At 44.1% G+C, this 19,188-nt stretch overlaps 1 protein-coding gene across 1 annotated transcript in view; it reads right to left on the bottom strand.

The window, feature by feature from the left end:
- The window catches only part of ECPAS (Ecm29 proteasome adaptor and scaffold), a 99,574-nt gene that overhangs the window by 10,437 nt on the left and 69,949 nt on the right, over positions 1–19,188 (bottom strand). Inside the window, exons 27-42 of the mRNA XM_056848216.1 lie at positions 18,155–18,209; positions 16,171–16,285; positions 14,862–14,930; positions 14,058–14,175; positions 13,201–13,368; positions 11,905–11,984; positions 11,065–11,170; positions 10,399–10,446; positions 7,725–7,846; positions 6,662–6,812; positions 5,859–5,924; positions 4,164–4,253; positions 3,522–3,588; positions 2,154–2,245; positions 2,003–2,069; positions 1,120–1,311 (exon numbers count right to left, since the gene is read on the bottom strand). Of these exons, the coding sequence (XP_056704194.1) occupies positions 1,120–1,311; positions 2,003–2,069; positions 2,154–2,245; positions 3,522–3,588; positions 4,164–4,253; positions 5,859–5,924; positions 6,662–6,812; positions 7,725–7,846; positions 10,399–10,446; positions 11,065–11,170; positions 11,905–11,984; positions 13,201–13,368; positions 14,058–14,175; positions 14,862–14,930; positions 16,171–16,285; positions 18,155–18,209 (1,606 nt within the window). The remainder of the gene's footprint in view (positions 1–1,119; positions 1,312–2,002; positions 2,070–2,153; positions 2,246–3,521; positions 3,589–4,163; positions 4,254–5,858; positions 5,925–6,661; positions 6,813–7,724; positions 7,847–10,398; positions 10,447–11,064; positions 11,171–11,904; positions 11,985–13,200; positions 13,369–14,057; positions 14,176–14,861; positions 14,931–16,170; positions 16,286–18,154; positions 18,210–19,188) is intronic.

The following is a 19,188-nucleotide window of genomic DNA, read 5'->3' as shown; positions in this document are numbered from 1 at the left end:
CAAGTGGAGGGCTGTGAGACGCACGGGGGGGGATCCCTCCCTCCCTCCCCTTGCCCAATGAGTCCAAGTGTGGCCCCCTTGCATTCCCCCCCTCTGCAGCCACCTCTGGGTCCAGCCATGACGTCATCCACCAGCCGGCTTCCAGTCACCGCTGCAGAGGCCAGAGGCCACTGCCACTGGGCCTGGAGCAATTCCTGGATGCCAATGATGCCATGGACAGGTCCAGAGTGGCTCCTGGACGCCGCCTTGGGCCAGTCACACACTCTCCGCTTAACTTAAATGAATATGTAAGTTAAGTTATACTGGAGGATGCTAGAATAAGGAATATGTGAAAGGAACATCACACAATGATTTTTATGGGACTAAAAGATTTCTGGGGGCTGCTTTGATGGTGGTGGAAAGTGCCCGTCAAGTCATAGCTGACTTATGGCGACCCCCCCCGTAGGGTTTTCAAGGCACGAGACCATTCGGAGGTGCCATTGCCTTGGCAATGACTGGTAATGGAAGTTGTCCACTTTCAGTTATGCAAAAGGGCTTTCATACACAGGTCCTTGGTTGATCTCTTGTTCTGAACTTTCGACATTGTTTGGCTCTGTAGTCATACAGGTTGCTGAGCCCAGCCTCAACAGCTTCCTTAATGTCATTACAATGCTCTGTCAAGCTGATAGCTGCCAACATAGACAATTTTAAGAATGGCTTCTGAACTACATAATAACAGTGTTGGCAAATGCACACAGGTTACATTTTTGACAACCCACATTGTTTCCTACAAGGAAATGTTTATTACATCGCGAATTTCTTCACTCAGCCACTGAACCTGCACATTCCAAACTATGACCGCAACACATAAAGTCAGCTGAATAGTATAATCCCCCCCTCCAAAAAAAACATCTCAATCACTTTTTTAAGTCACTGCAGAATTATTATTAATGGGGGTTTTCTTTTCTCTGTACAGGTTCTCAAATATAGATGAGGCATGACCCCTTTAAAATTGGCAGGGAAGTCCTGCACGTAGGTAAGTATATTTGAAAAATTTAATTAAAAAAAATTCCCCTTAGAAGTTGATGTCAAATTTGCAGCACACATTGTAAACCACAGGGTTCACCGGGGTCACCTTACCAGGCACATTTTCTTGCCATACTTCAGTCCACAGGTTGCTATCGTCTTTCTCACCCTTTTCTTCCTCGGACACCTCGTGCATGCCCAGGAAAGCCAGAGGCAAGACCAGTCTGGCTTGATTCTTCAGCACATCTGGGCTGTAGCGCCCAACAGCATGCACAGTTAATGCACAGGCTGTTTTATAGACTTGCTCTGAAATGGAAGAGAGAACAAGTTTGCAGACACGTGATGGACCTGTAAAGTTGCTCTTTTAACCTCTCCACCGGTCTAGATTAGACTCAATATCATCGAACCTGCACATCTGCATGCTACCTGTAATCTGTCTTCTATTGAAAGCCCTGAAAAATTCATCTTAGAAATTCATTTCAGCATATCTACAATTTAGCTTGTAAGTGAAGGACAATCCACCTCCGTTTTTACGCAAGCATTTTCTTTGTGCCAACAGTTAACTGGGTAAAAGAGATACCCCTTATTGCTTTTTAGGTGAACAGGGAGAAGCTAAGCAAGCTGTTCACGTCTCATGTACCAAGTGATTTGAAACATCCATTTTATTTGACTCCTGCAAGGTAGGTCACTCTAATCCCCAGATCACACACAGGGAATTGAGCCTGGGAAACAAGTGATTTGCCTAAAATGATGCAAAAGAGATTGATTAATCAAGCAAATTTGAACACCAGTCCTCCAAGGTTCCAAACTTAACACCAGCTCATTGAACATGCAAAACTGTCTTATGCAGAGCTGGATCATTTGTCCGTCAAGATCAGTGTTGTGTCCTCTGACTAACATGTCCTTTGAGTTCCATGCACTCAACCAGAGGTCTTTCCCATCACCCACTCCCAGATCCTTTGGAAGATGCCCAAGATCGAACCTATAAGGCACATACCTTCTTTCTCCATGTACCAGCTGTTCAGCTTCTGTAGTAATTTGTCTGTGCTGCTGTCACGTGAAGTCTTTTAAACAAAACATTAGGAAGGGTCAGTTTCGCAACTCATGAACACAAAAGCAGAAGCAAGAAGCACCTAAGTGTCACTCACTCGAACGAGGTGTCCCATGGCAAATGCAAATGCTTTTTGCACCACATTGTTGCGATCGGTTAGCCCGCTGAGCAAAGCGCTCATGAGTTTGCCTGTATGAAAAAAGGACACCAGTCATAAGTTTATGGTTTACTAACCAGTTTTAGTTCTTCACTTATTTGGACCAAAGGGTGGACGGAGGCCTAGGCCTTTGCATTAAACTATTGCCACGCCCCAGTCAGGCTGCCTGTAAAGATCGTCTGTGAGGGTGACCAATGCCATCTCCATCCCATAGCCAGGCCAGAAGCTGGACTGAAATGGGTCCAGAGAGCCAATGTGTACTGCAGGAAAGCCTGGAGCTGCTCCGCTACAGCTCTCTCAACTACCTTACCCAGGAATGACAAGTTGGAAATTGGGCGGTAGTTGGCAGGATCGTTAGGATCCAGATATGGTTTTTTAAAGAGCGGTCTCAGCACTACCTTCTTAAGTCTCCCCGGAAAGACACCCGGTCTGCAGCCTGGAGGACATACAGTCAGTAGCCCATTATGTTGGATATTGGTTAGTGTCCAAACAATTTAAAAAAGCAGAATTAAGGCTGATTTGTGAAGGCTGTGTTCTTCAACTAGAAACAATTGACTGAAGCAAGTTAAGCATCTAGCCCGTGTTCTGAGCTACCCATTGGTAATGGAATCTGCCATCAAGTCACAGCCAATTTATGGCAACCCCAGAGGGTTTTCAAAGCAATAGATTAATACAGAGGTGGTTTGTCAACCTGGTTGGCCACTGTATGAACAGACTGCTGGACTTGATGGGCCTTGGTCTGATCCAGCATAGCTTTTCTTATGCCATTGCCTGCCTCTGCGTAGTGACCCTGGACTTCCTTGGTGGTCTCCCACCCAAGTGCTAACCAGGGCTGACCCTGCTTAGCTTCAGAGATCTGACAGTTCAGTTCAGTTTATTTACAGTCATTTGACCAGCAAGTATCAGTACAAAATTTACAATTTTAAAACCCCAACTGAGGACCTCCGCATCTTACTGGCTACATAACAGAACTTTGCCACTGAATAAGAGATAAAAGTATCTTTATCTTCTAATAAAATTTAACAATAAAATCATCTGAATGGCTAACATTTCTAAAACTTCTTGACAACACAGGTAAAAATTCAGAGATCTGACAAGATCAGGCTAGCCAGGGCCATTCAGGTCAAGGCAGCTACCTATTACCCAAACAGAAAAATGCCACACTTTTAGCTGTTAGACAGAACCAGGCTGTCAGAACACAGATAAACAGTACCAGATATTAAATGATGAAATACACTCCCAGTAAAGGACAGAGCATAAAATCAACAAAAATTAAAAAGAAAACAAACCAAGCAAACAAAATTGTACCTGAATATGGCGTCAAGTCTTGAGGACACTGAGTGGTCAATGATACAATTACACTAGCACAGCCTCCCTGAAAAAAAAAGTTTGAAAGAAGAAATCCTATTATTAAAATGGTTCTGCTGGGTTAGGGTCAGGCTGCAAAGGGCTCCATGTGTCCCCCGGGGAAGCAGAGTCCCTGCTGACTTACTCCACAGAAAACACACACAGGGCTGGGCTGTGGGTCCCTCATTCTGTGAGCTTTCTGGCCCAGGATCAGCAAGCGCTAGCCAGGCCCACCTGGTCACCACGTGCTACAGCAGAGCCTGCAGATGACCTAACGGTGACCTGATCTGGGGTATACGAAACTGTGAAGCCGATGCACAGTGCGGGATGCGTTCACCTTACTCTTCAGCGCACGCTGGCTTGCTTCTGGGGCCCACAATCTCCGCCCCCCCCCTCCTTCTGAGCTGAGTTCATAGTCACACTAAAGGCAATCGGGTATGCCCTTTTTCTGAGGAAGGGCAGAAAGACGGGATACAGGCATTTTAATAATAAACAGAGTTCATATGGTCTGAACTGGAGGATATTTTGTGGGTGATTCGGTCAGTGCACACTGTCCCCATTGTTCCTTCCATGACTCTGCCTCCCTGGAAGAGCAAGTATTACCTTCGTTCCAATGCCTACGCCGCTCCTGGTCAGCTCGCACAGCCTAGGAACCAGCTCCCCCAGGACTGAGACATCCAAATACTGCAAGCACTGCAGAAAAACAGAGGGTTAAAATTAAAGCAAATTAAAGGGGGGGGGGAACAATGATGCTGTGGGGAAGTAGGGAGAGGGAAATGCTTCTCAACAGCCTTTCTGAAGTTTAGCCCTCTAGAGTTCCCTTCAAGGGAAATGGGGGCAACCCACCACAAACCCTCATAAAAGGATATATGTGCTCTTGTCATCTCTCTCATGCCTGTCATCATAAGAACATAAGAAAAGCCCTGCTGGATCAGACCAAGTCCCATCAAGTCCAGCAGTCTGTTTATACAGAGGCCAACCAGGTGCCTCTAGGAAGCCCCCAAATAAGACAACTGCAGCAGCATTATCCTACCTGTGTTCCACAGCACCTAATATGATAGACATGCTCCTCTGATCCTGGAGAGAATAGGTATGCATCATGACTAGTAGCCATTCTTACTAGTAGCCATGAATAGCCCTCTCCTCCATGAACATGTCTACTCCCCTCTTAAAGCCTTCTAAGTTGGCAGCCATCACCACATCCTGGGGCAGGGAGTTCCACAATTTAACTATGCGTTGTGTGAAGAACGCATAGTTAAAACAAGTCATATTGACAAAAAGGCCAGATTAGAAATATTTCAAATAAATAGATCAAATTCTCACAAATAGAGGATATAATAAAAAGAAAGAAGTCTCATTTGGCTTTGTTTAAAGCACCAGGGTCTTTCTTTTAATTCCTTGGCAAAATGGAACAGAAGGTGGCATGCTTGCTGATACATCCATTAAATGGCTTTAGTGGGGAAAGGGCAGCAGCAGCTGCTGAAACTCTAGTGGAATTAACATCCACTTTATACAGAGCGTTCTACGAAGAAATACTTTATAGGCTATATATAGCTAGCGATTCATCCATTCTCTAAGGGCAGCTTCTTGGGGCACAGAAAAGACATTCAGATGCCTCACGTAAGAGCTAGTTATTGAGCTGCGAAAGGTAAGGAAGAAATGCTCTGACGTTCCTTTAAAAATCTGCATTCCTTTCAACCTATATCACACAGATCATGAAAACTCAAGGCTAGACCTCAACCTCCTTGTGAACGAGGACACAGTGGACGCTGAGTTGCACAGTCCTAAAGGAAGGTCTTGGCTCACATTCTCTGGGTGAGCTGCTGTTGCCATTACACCACCTGAAGCCAGAAGGTCATGTGGTGCCCTCTCAATCCTCCCATGGTCCAGTTTCACTATCCTGAAGTGGTGAGGAGGAACATCCTTCCAGTACAGGATCCCCCAGCCCTTGCCTTTGTTTGCAAGCAAGGGATGCTTGTGTGGGGGGGGGGGGGGGAGTCTGCTTTCTTTTCTTTGAAGATGGCTTTCACTATGCCCCCTCCTCCCCCACCCCAGCTTCCTCCAGGAGATCTAGAGACCTGTTGGATCCCCATCACAGACTGTTTACAGCATCTTTCTTCTACTTTTCTTCTGTTTTCCAGCAACAGAAGCCTCAGCTTTCCAAATAAAAGCATGAATAAAAATCCCATATTCAGCTGTCTATTACTATCATTTTAAGGATTAAACAACAATAACAATCTGTACCAGACCTTTTTATGCTAAGAAATGAGGGCCCTGCTTTCCAACCAAGCTACCTACCATATTGATTGTTTCCATCATAGGAGAGGATTTAGCAGCACTGAGTCTTGCATAATCCATGGCAGTCTGAAAGGCACACAAACACACACAGAGACAGACACACAAGGATACAGTTAAAAACTAGAGTTGAAAAGACATCCAACAATGGTCAAGGTGAATGTGTTCAACGGAAAACAAGGAGGGTTGGCTGAGGAGACAGATCCCCAAAATAGGATATAAAAAAGGATCAATGGGAATGATCTCAAATCAAACACTAAACTCAGAAATGCCTGATATTTATCTTATGCCCTTTCAGGTCTAGAAGAAGAAGAAGAGTTTGTTTTAATATGCCGACTTCCTCTACCATTTAAGGGAGACTCAAACCGGCTTACAATCACCTTCCCTTCCCCTCCCCACAACAGACACCCTGTGAGGTAGGTGGGGCTTAGAGAGTGTGACTTGCCCAAGGTCACCCAGCTGACTTTGTGTGTAGGACTGAGGAAACAAATCCAGTTCACCAGATTAGCCGCCGCCGCTCATGCGGAGGAGTGGGGAATCAAACCCGGTTCTCCAGATCAAACTCCACTGCTCCAAACCACCGCTCTTAACCACTACACCTCGCTGGCTCTCTAAGAGGCATTTTGAAATAAAACTACAGGATAATACTGAGTTCTCCCCAGCTGATTTTATAAAGCCATCAGCACTTTGCATCACTGCCTTGGAAAAAGACTTCTTGACCCATAACCACTGGTGCCTGCTTTCTTTTAGCTATAGGAAGCTATGCACCTATAGGAAGCTATGAGGGTTCAACAGCTGCCGCTTACCTTCTCTTGCTCTGTAGCACGGAGGCTCAAGTAGTTGAACACCTGGGGCTCCAGCACACTCAGTGATTCCAGCAAAGCAGGAATGAGTTTGGGAGCGTGTGGCTTGAGCATGGCCCCAGCGCTTTTACTGATCTTCACCAGGGTGTTGATGCTGCAGCAGAAAGGTACAGGGGGGGAAGCAGGTAATAAATAAGGGGCAACGTAACTCTTTCCACACATCAGGATTACTCAAACAGAACCCCAGAGAGCTCAGAACATAAAATCTCTCTGAAGAACTACACGAAGCTTCATTCATGGGTAGGAAGACTCCTGGTGGTGGTAGTACCAGGGGTTCCTGAGAACCCTTTCTGTCAGTGCTGCTGCTGGCTCCCACTCACACTAACCTCCCTGCCCCAGGATGTGGTGATGGCTGCCAACTTGGAAGGCTTTAAGAGGGGAGTGGACATGTTCATGGAGGAGAGGGCTTTTCATGGCTACTAGTAAAAATGGATACTAGTCATGGTGCATACCTATTCTCTCCAGGATCAGAGGTGCAAGCCTGTTATATGAGGTGCTGTGGAACACAGGCAGGATGGTGCTGCTGTAGTCGTCTTGTTTGGGGGCTTCCTAGAGGCACCTGGTTGGCCACCGTGTGAACAGACTGCTGGACTTGATGGGCCTTGGTCTGATCTAGCATGGCCTTTCTTATGTTCTTAACCTCCTCTGACACAGCTTGGCCCTTGAATGTGAAGCAGCGGAGAGGAGCAAGGATGCTGCTATTTGCCGTGAGGCATTGAGAAAAGGGTTGGAAGTGGTTTTTCCACAGTAAACTTTGCAGCTCCAGCTGTTACAGCTGCCTGGAGGCTTCTCACTACGTTCACAGCCTCCCCTAGCAGCAAGCTTTAAACGATGCACTTTGTAAAAATATTTTTTTTAATTGGAGTTGAGTGAGATTGCCCATTTCATCTTAGCTAGGAAAAACCATACATGGGGGGAAAATGTCTTCCTCCAGATGAATACGCCACAATATATGCAATTCAAAAAGCTGCGGGGAGGGGGGAGAAAAAGCAAATAAGGGACATACCTAAGGGTTCGTACTTCAGTTACTGTATTCATCACTCCTTTATCAAGAAGGCACGGCAACAGTACAGCTATCGTCCTCTGGCCTGCAGCTCCTTTGGAAGGGTCACACATCTTCACACATACCTCAGGGGGGGGAAAGGAGATGCTCAAATGGAACCCCCCCAGCTTCTATTTTTTAATTAAATTTTAATATTAATAAGCTTACTTCATAACACAATACAAATCCATGTAATTAAAACAAATAGAAAAACATCTGTATAATATTACCCAAATCTCTAAATTTAAAATACAAATCTCAAAATGATAATGCCCAGGGCTGCATTGATTTGGGGGGGGGGTGTTAATATTATTCCAATATTTTGTAAATGAGCACATGAAGCTGCCTTATACTGAATCATCCCCTTGGTCCACCAAAGTCAGTAGCATCTACTCAGACCGGTAGCGGTTCTCCAGGGTCTCATGCAGGGGTCTTTCACATCACCTACTTGCCTAGTCCCTTTAACGGGAGATGCTGGGGATTGAACCTGGGACCTTCTGCATGCTGAGCAGATGCTCTACCACTGAGCTACAGCCCCTCCCAAAGCCATCTCTGTATAAATAATTTCTGTGCAGAAAATCTCTTTTCCTCTCTTTGCCTGTATGATGTAATCTTATCAATCAGCATACTATACCAACATCTCCTGAGCCAAGACTCGCCAGAGGGACTCCTCTTTTGATTCCATTGCTTAGCCACCAGCTTCTTGGATTAAAATGCATGTCCCTGCATGGTGTTATGGTCAGGGCTGACTGTTTATTTTCCCAGGTGGGGGGAAGGCATGGGAAAAGGAAACTGGCTCAGTCTGAGAGCTCCCCATTTGGCACACCTGCCCAAGGGAGGGTGATGGAATAGCATCATAAAAACTCAAATGCTTCATGCCAGGAGAACCCTTTGTGGCATGGCTAAGGAAGGGCCCACGTGAGAGAAATATCTGACTCTTGATTGGGGGGGGGGAGTTTTTACCTCAGCAGGGCTAAAGGGTGAGCCCTTCCTTTGTTTGGAAGGGAAAAGAGGGGCAAACAAAGTGAGAAGAAGAGTTTGTTTTTATATGCTGACTTTCTCTACCACTTAAGGCAGAATCAAGCCAGCTTACAATCACCTTCCCTTCCCCTCCCCACAACAGACACCCTGTGAGGTAGGTGGGGCTGAGAGAGTGTGACTAGCCCAAGGCCACCCAGCTGGCTTCGTGTGTAGGAGTGGGGAAACAAATCCAGTTCACCAGATTAGCCTCCGCTGCTAATGTAGAGGAGTGGGGACTCAAACCCAGTTCTCCAGATCAGAGTCCATCGCTCCAAACCACCGCTCTTAACCATTACACCACGCTGGCTCCACTACACCATGCTGGCTTAGACGTTCTACACAGATACATCACTATCATAAAAACAATTTAAAAGTTTCACTTTCACTGTTTTAAACCCTTTACATGTGTTTTATTATTGTAAGACTTACAACATCCCTGTGAGGAACAGTATGATTATTATCTTCATAATTCAAGTGGAGGTATGGCAGAATTTGCCCTCCAGGCCCCTAGTTCTTACAGGGCATATGAAATTTAATCAGCTAGCTAGATCCCACGTTGCTAGACCTTAATGCTTATCTGTCCACCCTTATTCCACCAACAACAAACATGCTGTGGTAGAGATGTGAGGTATGTGAGGGAAGAGCAGAGGCGGAAGGGTCAGCTCTGCTCCGCCATGTGGAAACCCTTCCCTGAGATGCTGGGATGGAAAGGAAATGTGTTTGATCCATCTAAAGATAACTAGCATGCTGCAATTAAGTTAGATACATGGTTTTACTTTTATTTCCTTAGATCTGTACCTTTTACTGAGCTCTAGGTTAATATTTTTAATAAAGTTTTATGTTTAAGAAAGCAGACTGTGTTTGGAAATCTCACTCACATGCTAAAGACCGCATTTACACACTAAAGGACAAGCAACCACAGGGAGAGCTAACGTAGTTGGAAGCTCTGCAGAGCTGCAGAGGCAGCCTTACCAGGGTTGCCCAAGGCACTGGTTTACAGAGAGGCTGGGTTTTATATCTTGGAGTGGTGGCAGGAAGAGGAAACACATTTCTTTCATGCATTCAAACACGCAACATGCATGTGAGAAAAACACATTCCCACTGCGGCAATGTGACACGTGGAACCTAAGAAACCTTTTAAAATGAACCCACAGGATGGTTCCGATGGAATGCCAAACCACGGTTCTGCGCCATGTGAACAAGCCCCAAGCTCACAAGCTCCCTCTTTCCCACTTATAGAGCTCAAGTGAATTAATGGCTTCTCCTTAGACCCACACCTCCATACTTTGGCATTACATCCAAATTGCCATACTAGCACTCTCCCTCCAAGTCAGGATTGCAAATTAATCTGATCAGGAGTGGAAGCACAAACCATAGTTTGGTGGCTCAGATGTATTGTCAAATATGGAGTCTGAGCTCAAGCAGAAATCACTGTAAGCAGGCAAGGAGAAGGGAGGGAACCTGCAAGCACCGGGCTCATCCGTATGTCACCAGACCATGGTTCAACACTATCTCTCAGTCATCCTTCTAGGTTAAACTGAAGAATTACGTTGGATGGTAAAAGTCTGCCGGAGGCAACGGAGTGGCTTTCATTTGTAATAAGTGAATTAACATTTACCTTACTTAAAGTTTTCAGGGCTAACTCAGCTGCTTTTCGAACAGATTCCTGAAAAACAAAAGAGGGAAAAGGGAATTTGGTTTTGCTTGAAAATTTCAGTCACTTTATCACAATAAATGTTTTGTTCTCTTTCTGCCTCGCTCGTTTCTTGCTTTAGGATCCAATAGGAAAGTAAATTAACGTAGGAGAGATAAGGGGCCGCATACACACAGCTTTCACAGGTAGTTTCAGAGGGCAGCTGTGTAGGTCTGCAGTAGAACAGTGAGATTAGAGCCCAGGAGCACCTTCAGAGACCAACAAGAGTATCAGGGCATAAGCTTTAGAAGAGAGCTTTGACTCTCTAAATCTTATACCCTGAAACTCTTCTTGGTCTCTAAGATGCTACTGGACTCGAATCTAACAGCTTATATACACATTCCCCTCCCCTTGAGCTGGGAGAGGGGTGTTTAACTCCCCCCCATGCCACTCCCTCCCCAATCTAGATTGTTCACACTAAAGCTTCTGTTAGCCGTGTAAGGAGGGAGGGGGGAATACTCCCAACAACTCCACTGGAAGAAGAAAAACACTCAAGTCTTTAGTCAGGAACCGCTTTTGAAGGCTGCAACTTATTTCCTGCAGAGACAGCGAACAGTTTTCCTTGTAAGAAGCAGCTTTCTGTCTAAGTACCTTAATGTCATCTTGCACTCTGAAGAGAGTCTCCCAAATTTCTGGAAGTTTATCAATAATGTCGTCCAAGGGTCTTCCTCTTAGCAAGTCATTTAGTGCTAGACAGCTGTGGAAACAAAGATACTATTATTATTATTGTGTGTGTGTTAAGTGCTGTCAAGTCAATTCCGACTCATGGTGACCCTATGAATCAGTGTCCTCCAAAATGTCCTGTCTTTGACAGCCTTGCTCAGATCTTGCAAATTGAGGGCTGTGGCTTCCTTTATTGAGTCATTATTATTATTACATTATTATTATTACACTGTAGTAATGTACAGTTTTGGACCAGTCCAACAAAAAAGAAGAAGAAGAAATGCTGTTTTCTCAGAAGTTACCAATTGTGTCTAGACGTAATTGTCGTGTGTTTTGAACTGCTTTTGGCAAACTTGTTTTGGAGTGGCGGGATAAACATATCACAAATGTAAATAAACAAAACATTCTGAACACTAGGGTCTATCAGGGAAAAATACTCTAGATATGATCCTCATTTAGCCCTGAAAATCATTTTTGCTATAATTAGTGACTACCTTTAAGCTTCCTTCATGCTATCAAAACTGACCTTAAGATAACTGATGCCCATCATCATGTTCTAAAGGAAGATTTTTATGGACCTATGCTATGGTCAGTCCAGATGTAACACCGAATTCACTCTGGGAAGAAGCATGGGACCCCGCAGCTTTTAACTATAACCAAGAAAACGGGACTGGTGGGCACCCCCTGCCTTATTTTTTAAAAAAACACCTCGAAAACCTATTACTAAAAGCAACACTGCTTAACCACAGCAAATTCTTTCAGCAATACCTGGATTCTCGAATCCGCCACATGTTGCTGGTCAGGTTGCTTATTAAATCGTCAAGGATCTCTTTCATATATTTGTCTACCTGAAAAGAAGGAAACCAACTGTAAAATGATCACCCTCTCCAAAGCCACAACTCAGTACTCATGTATGACATGAGCCTACTGCAAAGTTATAACTGCAAGGAAACATAATTCACAGATTAGCGCCTCCAACGTCTTTCCATGTGAATAATAAAAGGTGACAAACTAAGAAATTCTCTACAAAAAAGGAGAGACCACCACGGAGTAATGTGTCAAACAGAAGAAACAACTCAGGGCTACTTCTCACAATGATTTCCCTACATCAACAACTCTTGTATATAATTTTTTGTACATGCAACTTTATATGTGGGAAATGCACACATTTCGTCTCGCATACTAATGATGGGAAGCTATAACCAATCACACGATGACACAATGAAATAGTCACGTATGAATGACACTACATCTGCAGCATAAAAGGCTGATTGTTTTCTTACACAGCTATTATTATCAACATAAGGAAATGACATGTGACACAGATTTATGGAGGATCACTTGTCACCTTGTTTCAGGGCATCTGTTTCATTGCACACCCATCATTATTTCCTTTACTGATGGGATTTAAGAGGGCCTCTCATATTGATATGTGTGTTGTGTTGTCAAGAGGATCATCAGCTGTTGGCACTGGCAAACCTTATCAAAAAGGTTATCCCCACTACAGTATGAACACATGAAGCTGCCTTCTACTGAATCAGGCCCTTGGACCATCAAAATCAGTATTGTCTACTCAGACCGGCAGAGGCTCTCCAGAGTCTCAGGCAGAGTATTCCATAGGGAGGGGCTGTGGCTCAGTGGTAGAGCATCTGCTTGGCATGCAGAAGGTCCCAGGTTCAATCTCCGGCATCTCCAGTTAAAGGGACTAGGCAAGTAGGTGATATGAAAGACCCCTGCCTGAGTCCCTGGAGAGCTGTTGCCGGTCTGAGTAGACAATACTGACTTTGATGGACCAAGGGTCTGATTCAGTATAAGGCAGCTTCATGTGTTCAAAGTACTGCCCCTATTTTGTTTTAAAGGCGTTAATCAGGAAACAAAAGTAGAAGAATGAAATGCAACAAGCCAGGCAACTTTTCAATGTGTATGTGTGTGTAAGCACATCTCATCAAATGTTTTTTCCCTCCTCCTTAACAATCTCAAGCCATGCAAAACTCTTAACATGCAACCAGTTGGCAAAAACACATGGCGATGACACTGGAATGGACATGCCTCTCATTCACTTACTGCAGATTTGTCTGTCACTAGCGCATTCCAAATGCTGGTCATAGCTTGCCGAATCCCAATATTGGGGTCAAACTGGTAGCGATAGAGACGAGGAAGTAGTTGGGAGAGAAAAGGAGCCAGCTGTTCCCCAGCTTTGGTAGCGATCACATTAAAACCAAAAGCAGCTCCCTGTGAAAACACAAGAATAAAAAACTTTGTTGAAACCAACCACTAAAAGACTAATTTAGGTTAAGGTGCACACATACCATACAGATTATGTGGAAGGGAACTGATGATAATTAGAAAATATTCAATTCTAGCAAAATCCTCATCATTACGATGTGCAGGGTATGCATAGAAAGAAGGACTGTATGTTACAGGACCCTTGAAGATAAATGTGCACACTGGGATCCGAATCGCATAGCTTGGCCTTGGCATAAGGTCTTTCCAGTCCTTTCTAAGTTCTTGGATTCTATGAGGCTGAGCTTCAGACCACCATTCAGAAACAGGAGGTCAAATTCCTTCAAATTCTCTGAATTTACACATTTTGTGAGATCAATACCAATACCAAAACCTTTCATGGCATAAAAATTTGGTCAGATCCCACAGAGGAATTCTGTGGGGTGGGGGATTTTTGCCAATTCCTCCTTCCTGTGGCAGACCTCCAATTCTCCCATCATGCTATTGCAGGTTGGGGTGGGGCTCAATTCTTCCCCAAGAGTAGAAATTTGAGCTACAGCAGGAAGGGGGAGGCAAAGAAGTTACAGTCCAGGGACAGAAATCCCTTCCGTTCATGGAAATCTTCCTTGGGATCCAACCCTTTCCAGTGCTCTTGATTTGTTCTGCCATTTGCTCTGCAACAGCTACAGAAGCATTACCTTCCGAGAGTCCCACATCGCATGGTGATTAGCCAGATTCATGAATTTGTACACCAAGTCTGGCTGGTTGAGGTCACTGGCAAGCGAACAAAGCTCCTGGTAAGTAGAGAGACCCTGGCTTGGGAAAACAGAAACAAAAAAGTAAATGTAACTTTTGAGGGGAGGACTTGCAGAGGAAAATTGGACATTTGCTACAATTGGACATTTGTTACATTTGTACCCAAGTATTCTTCTGGACATAAGTTACGTGGAACTGTTAGTTAGAACAGTTCCCCAATAGCATGGTATTTTACCCACATTGCTAATGGGGGGAAATCCACAATAAAAATTGCTTTAAAAAATCAGAATCTTCAGAATGAGAAGAGTTGTTTTTTATATGCCGACTTTCTCTACCTCTTAAGGAAGAATCAAACCGGCTTACAATCACCTTCCCTTCCCCTTCCGCACAATTGACACCTGTGAGGTAGGTGGGGCTGAGAGAGCTCTAAGAGAGCTGTGACTAGATCAAGGTCACCCAGCTGGCTTCATGTGTAGGAGTGGGGAAACCAACCTGGTTCACCAGATTAGCCTCTGCAGCTCATGAGGAGGAGTGGGGAATCAAACCCGGTTCTCCAGATCAGAGTCCATTGCTCCTAACCACCACTCTTAACCACTACACCACACTGGCTCTCATACCACGCTGGCTCTCAGTGGAATTATTGCTTGAGGAAAAGATCCAGGAAGAATTCTCCAAATAGTTAATTCAAACAGGAAGGCTTCTTCAAAAAGGTTAATCCAAAAATGCAATTCAATCAGTGAGCTTACCCATCTGGAGTTTTGCCAAGGCCAGATTCCTGGAACACCACAGTATCCCCAGACACTTCATGCCTGACTCTAAGGGGGAAAAACGCTTTAATGTACAAAATCTTGAAAGCCAATGACTTGATTATTCTTGGTACCAACGAAGTTACCTTCAGCACTGCTCTTACAGACTAGGTGTCTACTGATACATTTTGACAGCAGCAGGTGAACCAAGGAGGGGGACTAAAATAACTATGGGACAAAATTCCAGGATCCCAAATCATCCTGGGTGTCTGTGGGGCCAGGCAATCCATGCAATATACGTGCACATGATGTTTGGGGTGCATATGGCTGATGGCAGGAAGAAGGCTCCACAAGTGCCTTTGTCTGGGACCTGTGAAAGCTCTCAGCAGCCCTGGAAAGTGGACAGGGGTAATGGGCAGGATTACTGCCACTAGCCAATCCCTGCTCTTGAAAAGGGCCCACCTGCTTGTGTGTCAGATGTAATATCTCAGTGGCATTTCCACCTGTCAAAATCAGGGTGGAAGTCAAGGCTTATCAAGCTTACACATGTTGCATTTTAATCACCGTGACCAAAGGGACATTATGCGTGCCAAAATCGAAGTTTCCACATGCCCATCCCTAGGCAAATAAGAAACCCTGTGTGCTAACAGGCCCTGCAAGCATGCTCCCCTCTATAACCGCTAGGGTTGCATGCACAGAGCCCTATCAATCAACGATGCTAAAATTCTGCTCTGTTCAGGAACAGGAGAGGGGACTGGATTCAATCCACTGCTCCTTCCCCACCAGATTTTTAACTACTTCTAAAGGGTTCTGTTTGGGGCATACACACTTAATTTATCAACTTAATCTGTCAACAAGGGACAAATCATCTTAGTAATATATGACACAAGAGAAAATCTAAAAAGGAGCTTAAAGGTCATTCAATCCAACTCACTACATTTAGACCAGTATGTGGACCTAAACAGTCTTCCTAGGAAGTAAGCCCCATTAAACGTAATGAGACTCACCGGCAAATTTAAAAAAATGTTTGGGCTGAGCTGTTCGACGATAGCGTTACTTTAGGGAAGACAATTTTCAGTCCAAGCAGAAAGCAAGTGGTCAGTATCTAGAAATGTGTCTAATCATATTTCAGTTAGGTACGTATAGCTTCATAGGCATAAGGCCCCTAAGATTTCTGAAAGACAGCACCACCCAGCAAACCTTTATATTTAAAACAGTTATGTTCAAAGTTCTTAAACAGGTTCAGCCACTCCCTCCTCCCCACACACCTCCCAAGCATGCACCCCAGAAACAAGAGATATACAGATACCTTTTCCCAGTCATTAGAGTATCAACAAGTGTAGTAACCAATTCCTGTTGATCTTGTTCGCTCCCAAGCTCATATACCAAACCAAGACCTTTCGAAGCAACATCTTGGCTGAGTTCTAGAAGAAACCCACAAAAAAACCTGATGAGTACTAGTAAGAAATTGCAACACATTTAACTGTTGTCATTATTTACTGAATTCATAACTTGTCTAAGAATCAGGGTTCCAAAAATACAGAAATCCTTGAAACAAGCTCAGAGAGTCTAAAGACACCCACAACAGCCCTCAGTACTTTCTAGAATGCTCTCTTAAAACTTAACAGTCTTCAGCATCTTTCTAGTACTGGCTAAGTGCCCCCTCTGGAGCAGGGGACCACTAAGGAGAAGGGCTGAAATGAAAGGAACAATAAATCAAGGACAGATATAAGCGACAGCAAGTTATTCAAGTGTTCTTCGTCAGCCAAAATGGAAAGGCATTAGTGGGTCACAGAAACACACTGGTTACAAACATAAACATGTTGTGGTCACTTCTGAGGGTGGTCTTTTCAGAAAACTTCAGCTTTCAAACAGAAAATCAGTAAACTAGCCAGTGGAAAGACGTAGACTTCCTTTCTGAAACAATAAACTGGTGGTACCATCCCAAGCAGTTACACCATTCTAAGTCCATTGATGTCAATGGGCTTATAAAGTTTTAACTCCTGCTTAGGATTGCACTATATATGGCAAAATTCAAAGCTCCGTTTGTGTTTGTTTGTTTAGGTTACTTCTAGACCACCTTTCTCCAGGACTAAAGGCAGGGTTCCTCTTCTTTCCAATGAAAGGGAATGTTCCATGGTTCTATGCGACCTCCCCCCTCCCCCCAATGCTGACAGAGAATTCCCTTTCTCATAAAATAGAATGGGGGCAGCTGAATACTATATTGGCAGTCTGGAACACTTTTAACAAAGCCATAGCACAGGAAATGCATAAACATGGCACGACGTTTTTGAAATTCTACAGCTGATCGGGTAAGTCAGTTTTCTATGTTGTACTTGTTCAGCCAGGTGACTGGTAGCAGCAAAAAATTTCAAAGCATCTTTGACTGTGTTCATGACACACACCCCAACACACACACACATGCAATATAACTTGTGGCTTTGGTGATCTGTTAAGGTTTCTGTTTAAAGCATTGACCCAACACTGTATCACTGTATTTCAACACTGAAAACAGTATGTCAGCAGTTGTTTACACCTTTCCCCCATGAATAGCTCATTTTTTAAAACCACTTTTTACTTGGTATGACTATTTCTCAGCAGGATCCATTAATGTTACAGTGGATACTTTATTTTATTGTACTGCTAAATGTCAAACGTGTTTTATTTTATCTGGGATTTAAATACGTGATGGCTGAATTTGGTAATAAACATATAAAAATTATTTACTTGGACCAAGTCTAGACAAAACCTGCAACCAGGGAAAATTCTGAACCTAAATTCCAGTAACGCCATGCATCAGTAACATCTAATTCTGTATCACTTAACTCAATATTAAACTTCACAGTCTCCAAAATAAGTTCAAACTGGAATTAAAACAATAAAATAACTGCATTAAAAGGCATCTTTTCTTCCATCAAAATAAGTTCAAACTGCAATTAAAATAATAAAATAAGGCTGCAATCCTGAAAGGGGGGGCTGAAGCTCTTGATCCCATGGAATAAAGTGGCACCTATGCTGGTGCGGAAGCAAAATCCCAGAACGGGAAGCCTGCACCAGCATTGGGGGGGGGGGGCATTCCCGGGGCATTCTAAGGGGTGGAACTGACATTAGTCAGCTTCCTAACCCCTTTTGCTCCCTTGGGCTGCAGCACTGCCATGCCACCTTTTAAGGTGGCATAGCCTTCACTGCTTGCTATGGGGGCATTTTCTCTAGGTTTTTTTTAAAATAAGAATTCTGATAAGAATTGCATGTTTCAATCAAAAGGCAAAAGGCATAAATGCAATTCTACTTACCATCACTATCAGACAGAACAGACACAAATGCACTTTGAATTTCCTTGAGATGAGACTACAAGAGTGGAAGAGAAAAAAAAATCTTACATTCCAGGACAAATTTCCTTTAAAAAAACAAAAACAAACGTAGATTCAAACAATCAAAATATATTGTAGTTTTCTAATACAAGTTTAGAAATCTTTCCATTACCATTACCGCTCCCCAGATTTCACCCTCAGACTGAAAGGGAGGGGAACAGTTCACTGGACAAAGAGGTCCATGCCATTTAGCCAGGCTTGACAATTATCATCTACGTGCAGTTAAGAGGACACATAAGGGACAAAGACCCTGTTACTCCTCCTGTTACTGCACCCACTTTCCACCTGGGAACGTAGTGGGTAGATTTTGCAGTTCATCCGCAGGAGGCACTGACAATCACAGATCATTGCTTTCTTCCCCTCTCCTTGCAACAGTTCCACACAACACTGGGAAAGCTGATTTCTGGGGTCATTGGACTTGCCGTGACAACCATGTGGGTCAGGCAACAGCAGTGGGAAGGGAGGAGGGGGCGAAAAGGCACTCGCCTATCTCTTCTGTCGGCTGAGAGAGCAATAACCCGCCTTGTCATTAAATTGCACGGATCCTGTGATCCCAAGAAATCAACTTTCCCAGGACCAGATGGAATTGCTGGGGAGAAGGGAACAAGAGGAAGATCCCTTGATCCTTGAGCTGATGAATCACAGGAACTAAGCCAACATCTGAGTAAGTTGTCCAAAGACAAACAAAATTGCCTCCAAGTCAGCTTGTTTGCCACTGAAAGAGAGTTGAGCTAACCCTGTAATATTTGAACATGCAAGTGCCACGAGGTAAAAGCCTTTTCCAGGATAACACATCACATGTTCACCATTGTGTAAATATGAGTTCTTCAGTGGCATTAGCCATCAGCTACAGCAAGGGAAGAGGCAGCATCTCGTCACTTTTTACCAGCGGTACTCACTCCGAAGCTTGTGGACAGACACATTCACATTTACAGTCAACCAAACGAGCCACATTT

This window comes from Euleptes europaea, chromosome 4 (assembly GCF_029931775.1).
Source record: "Euleptes europaea isolate rEulEur1 chromosome 4, rEulEur1.hap1, whole genome shotgun sequence".
Taxonomy (NCBI): Eukaryota; Metazoa; Chordata; class Lepidosauria; order Squamata; family Sphaerodactylidae; genus Euleptes; species Euleptes europaea.
This window is presented reverse-complemented; position numbering and strand designations above follow the sequence as displayed.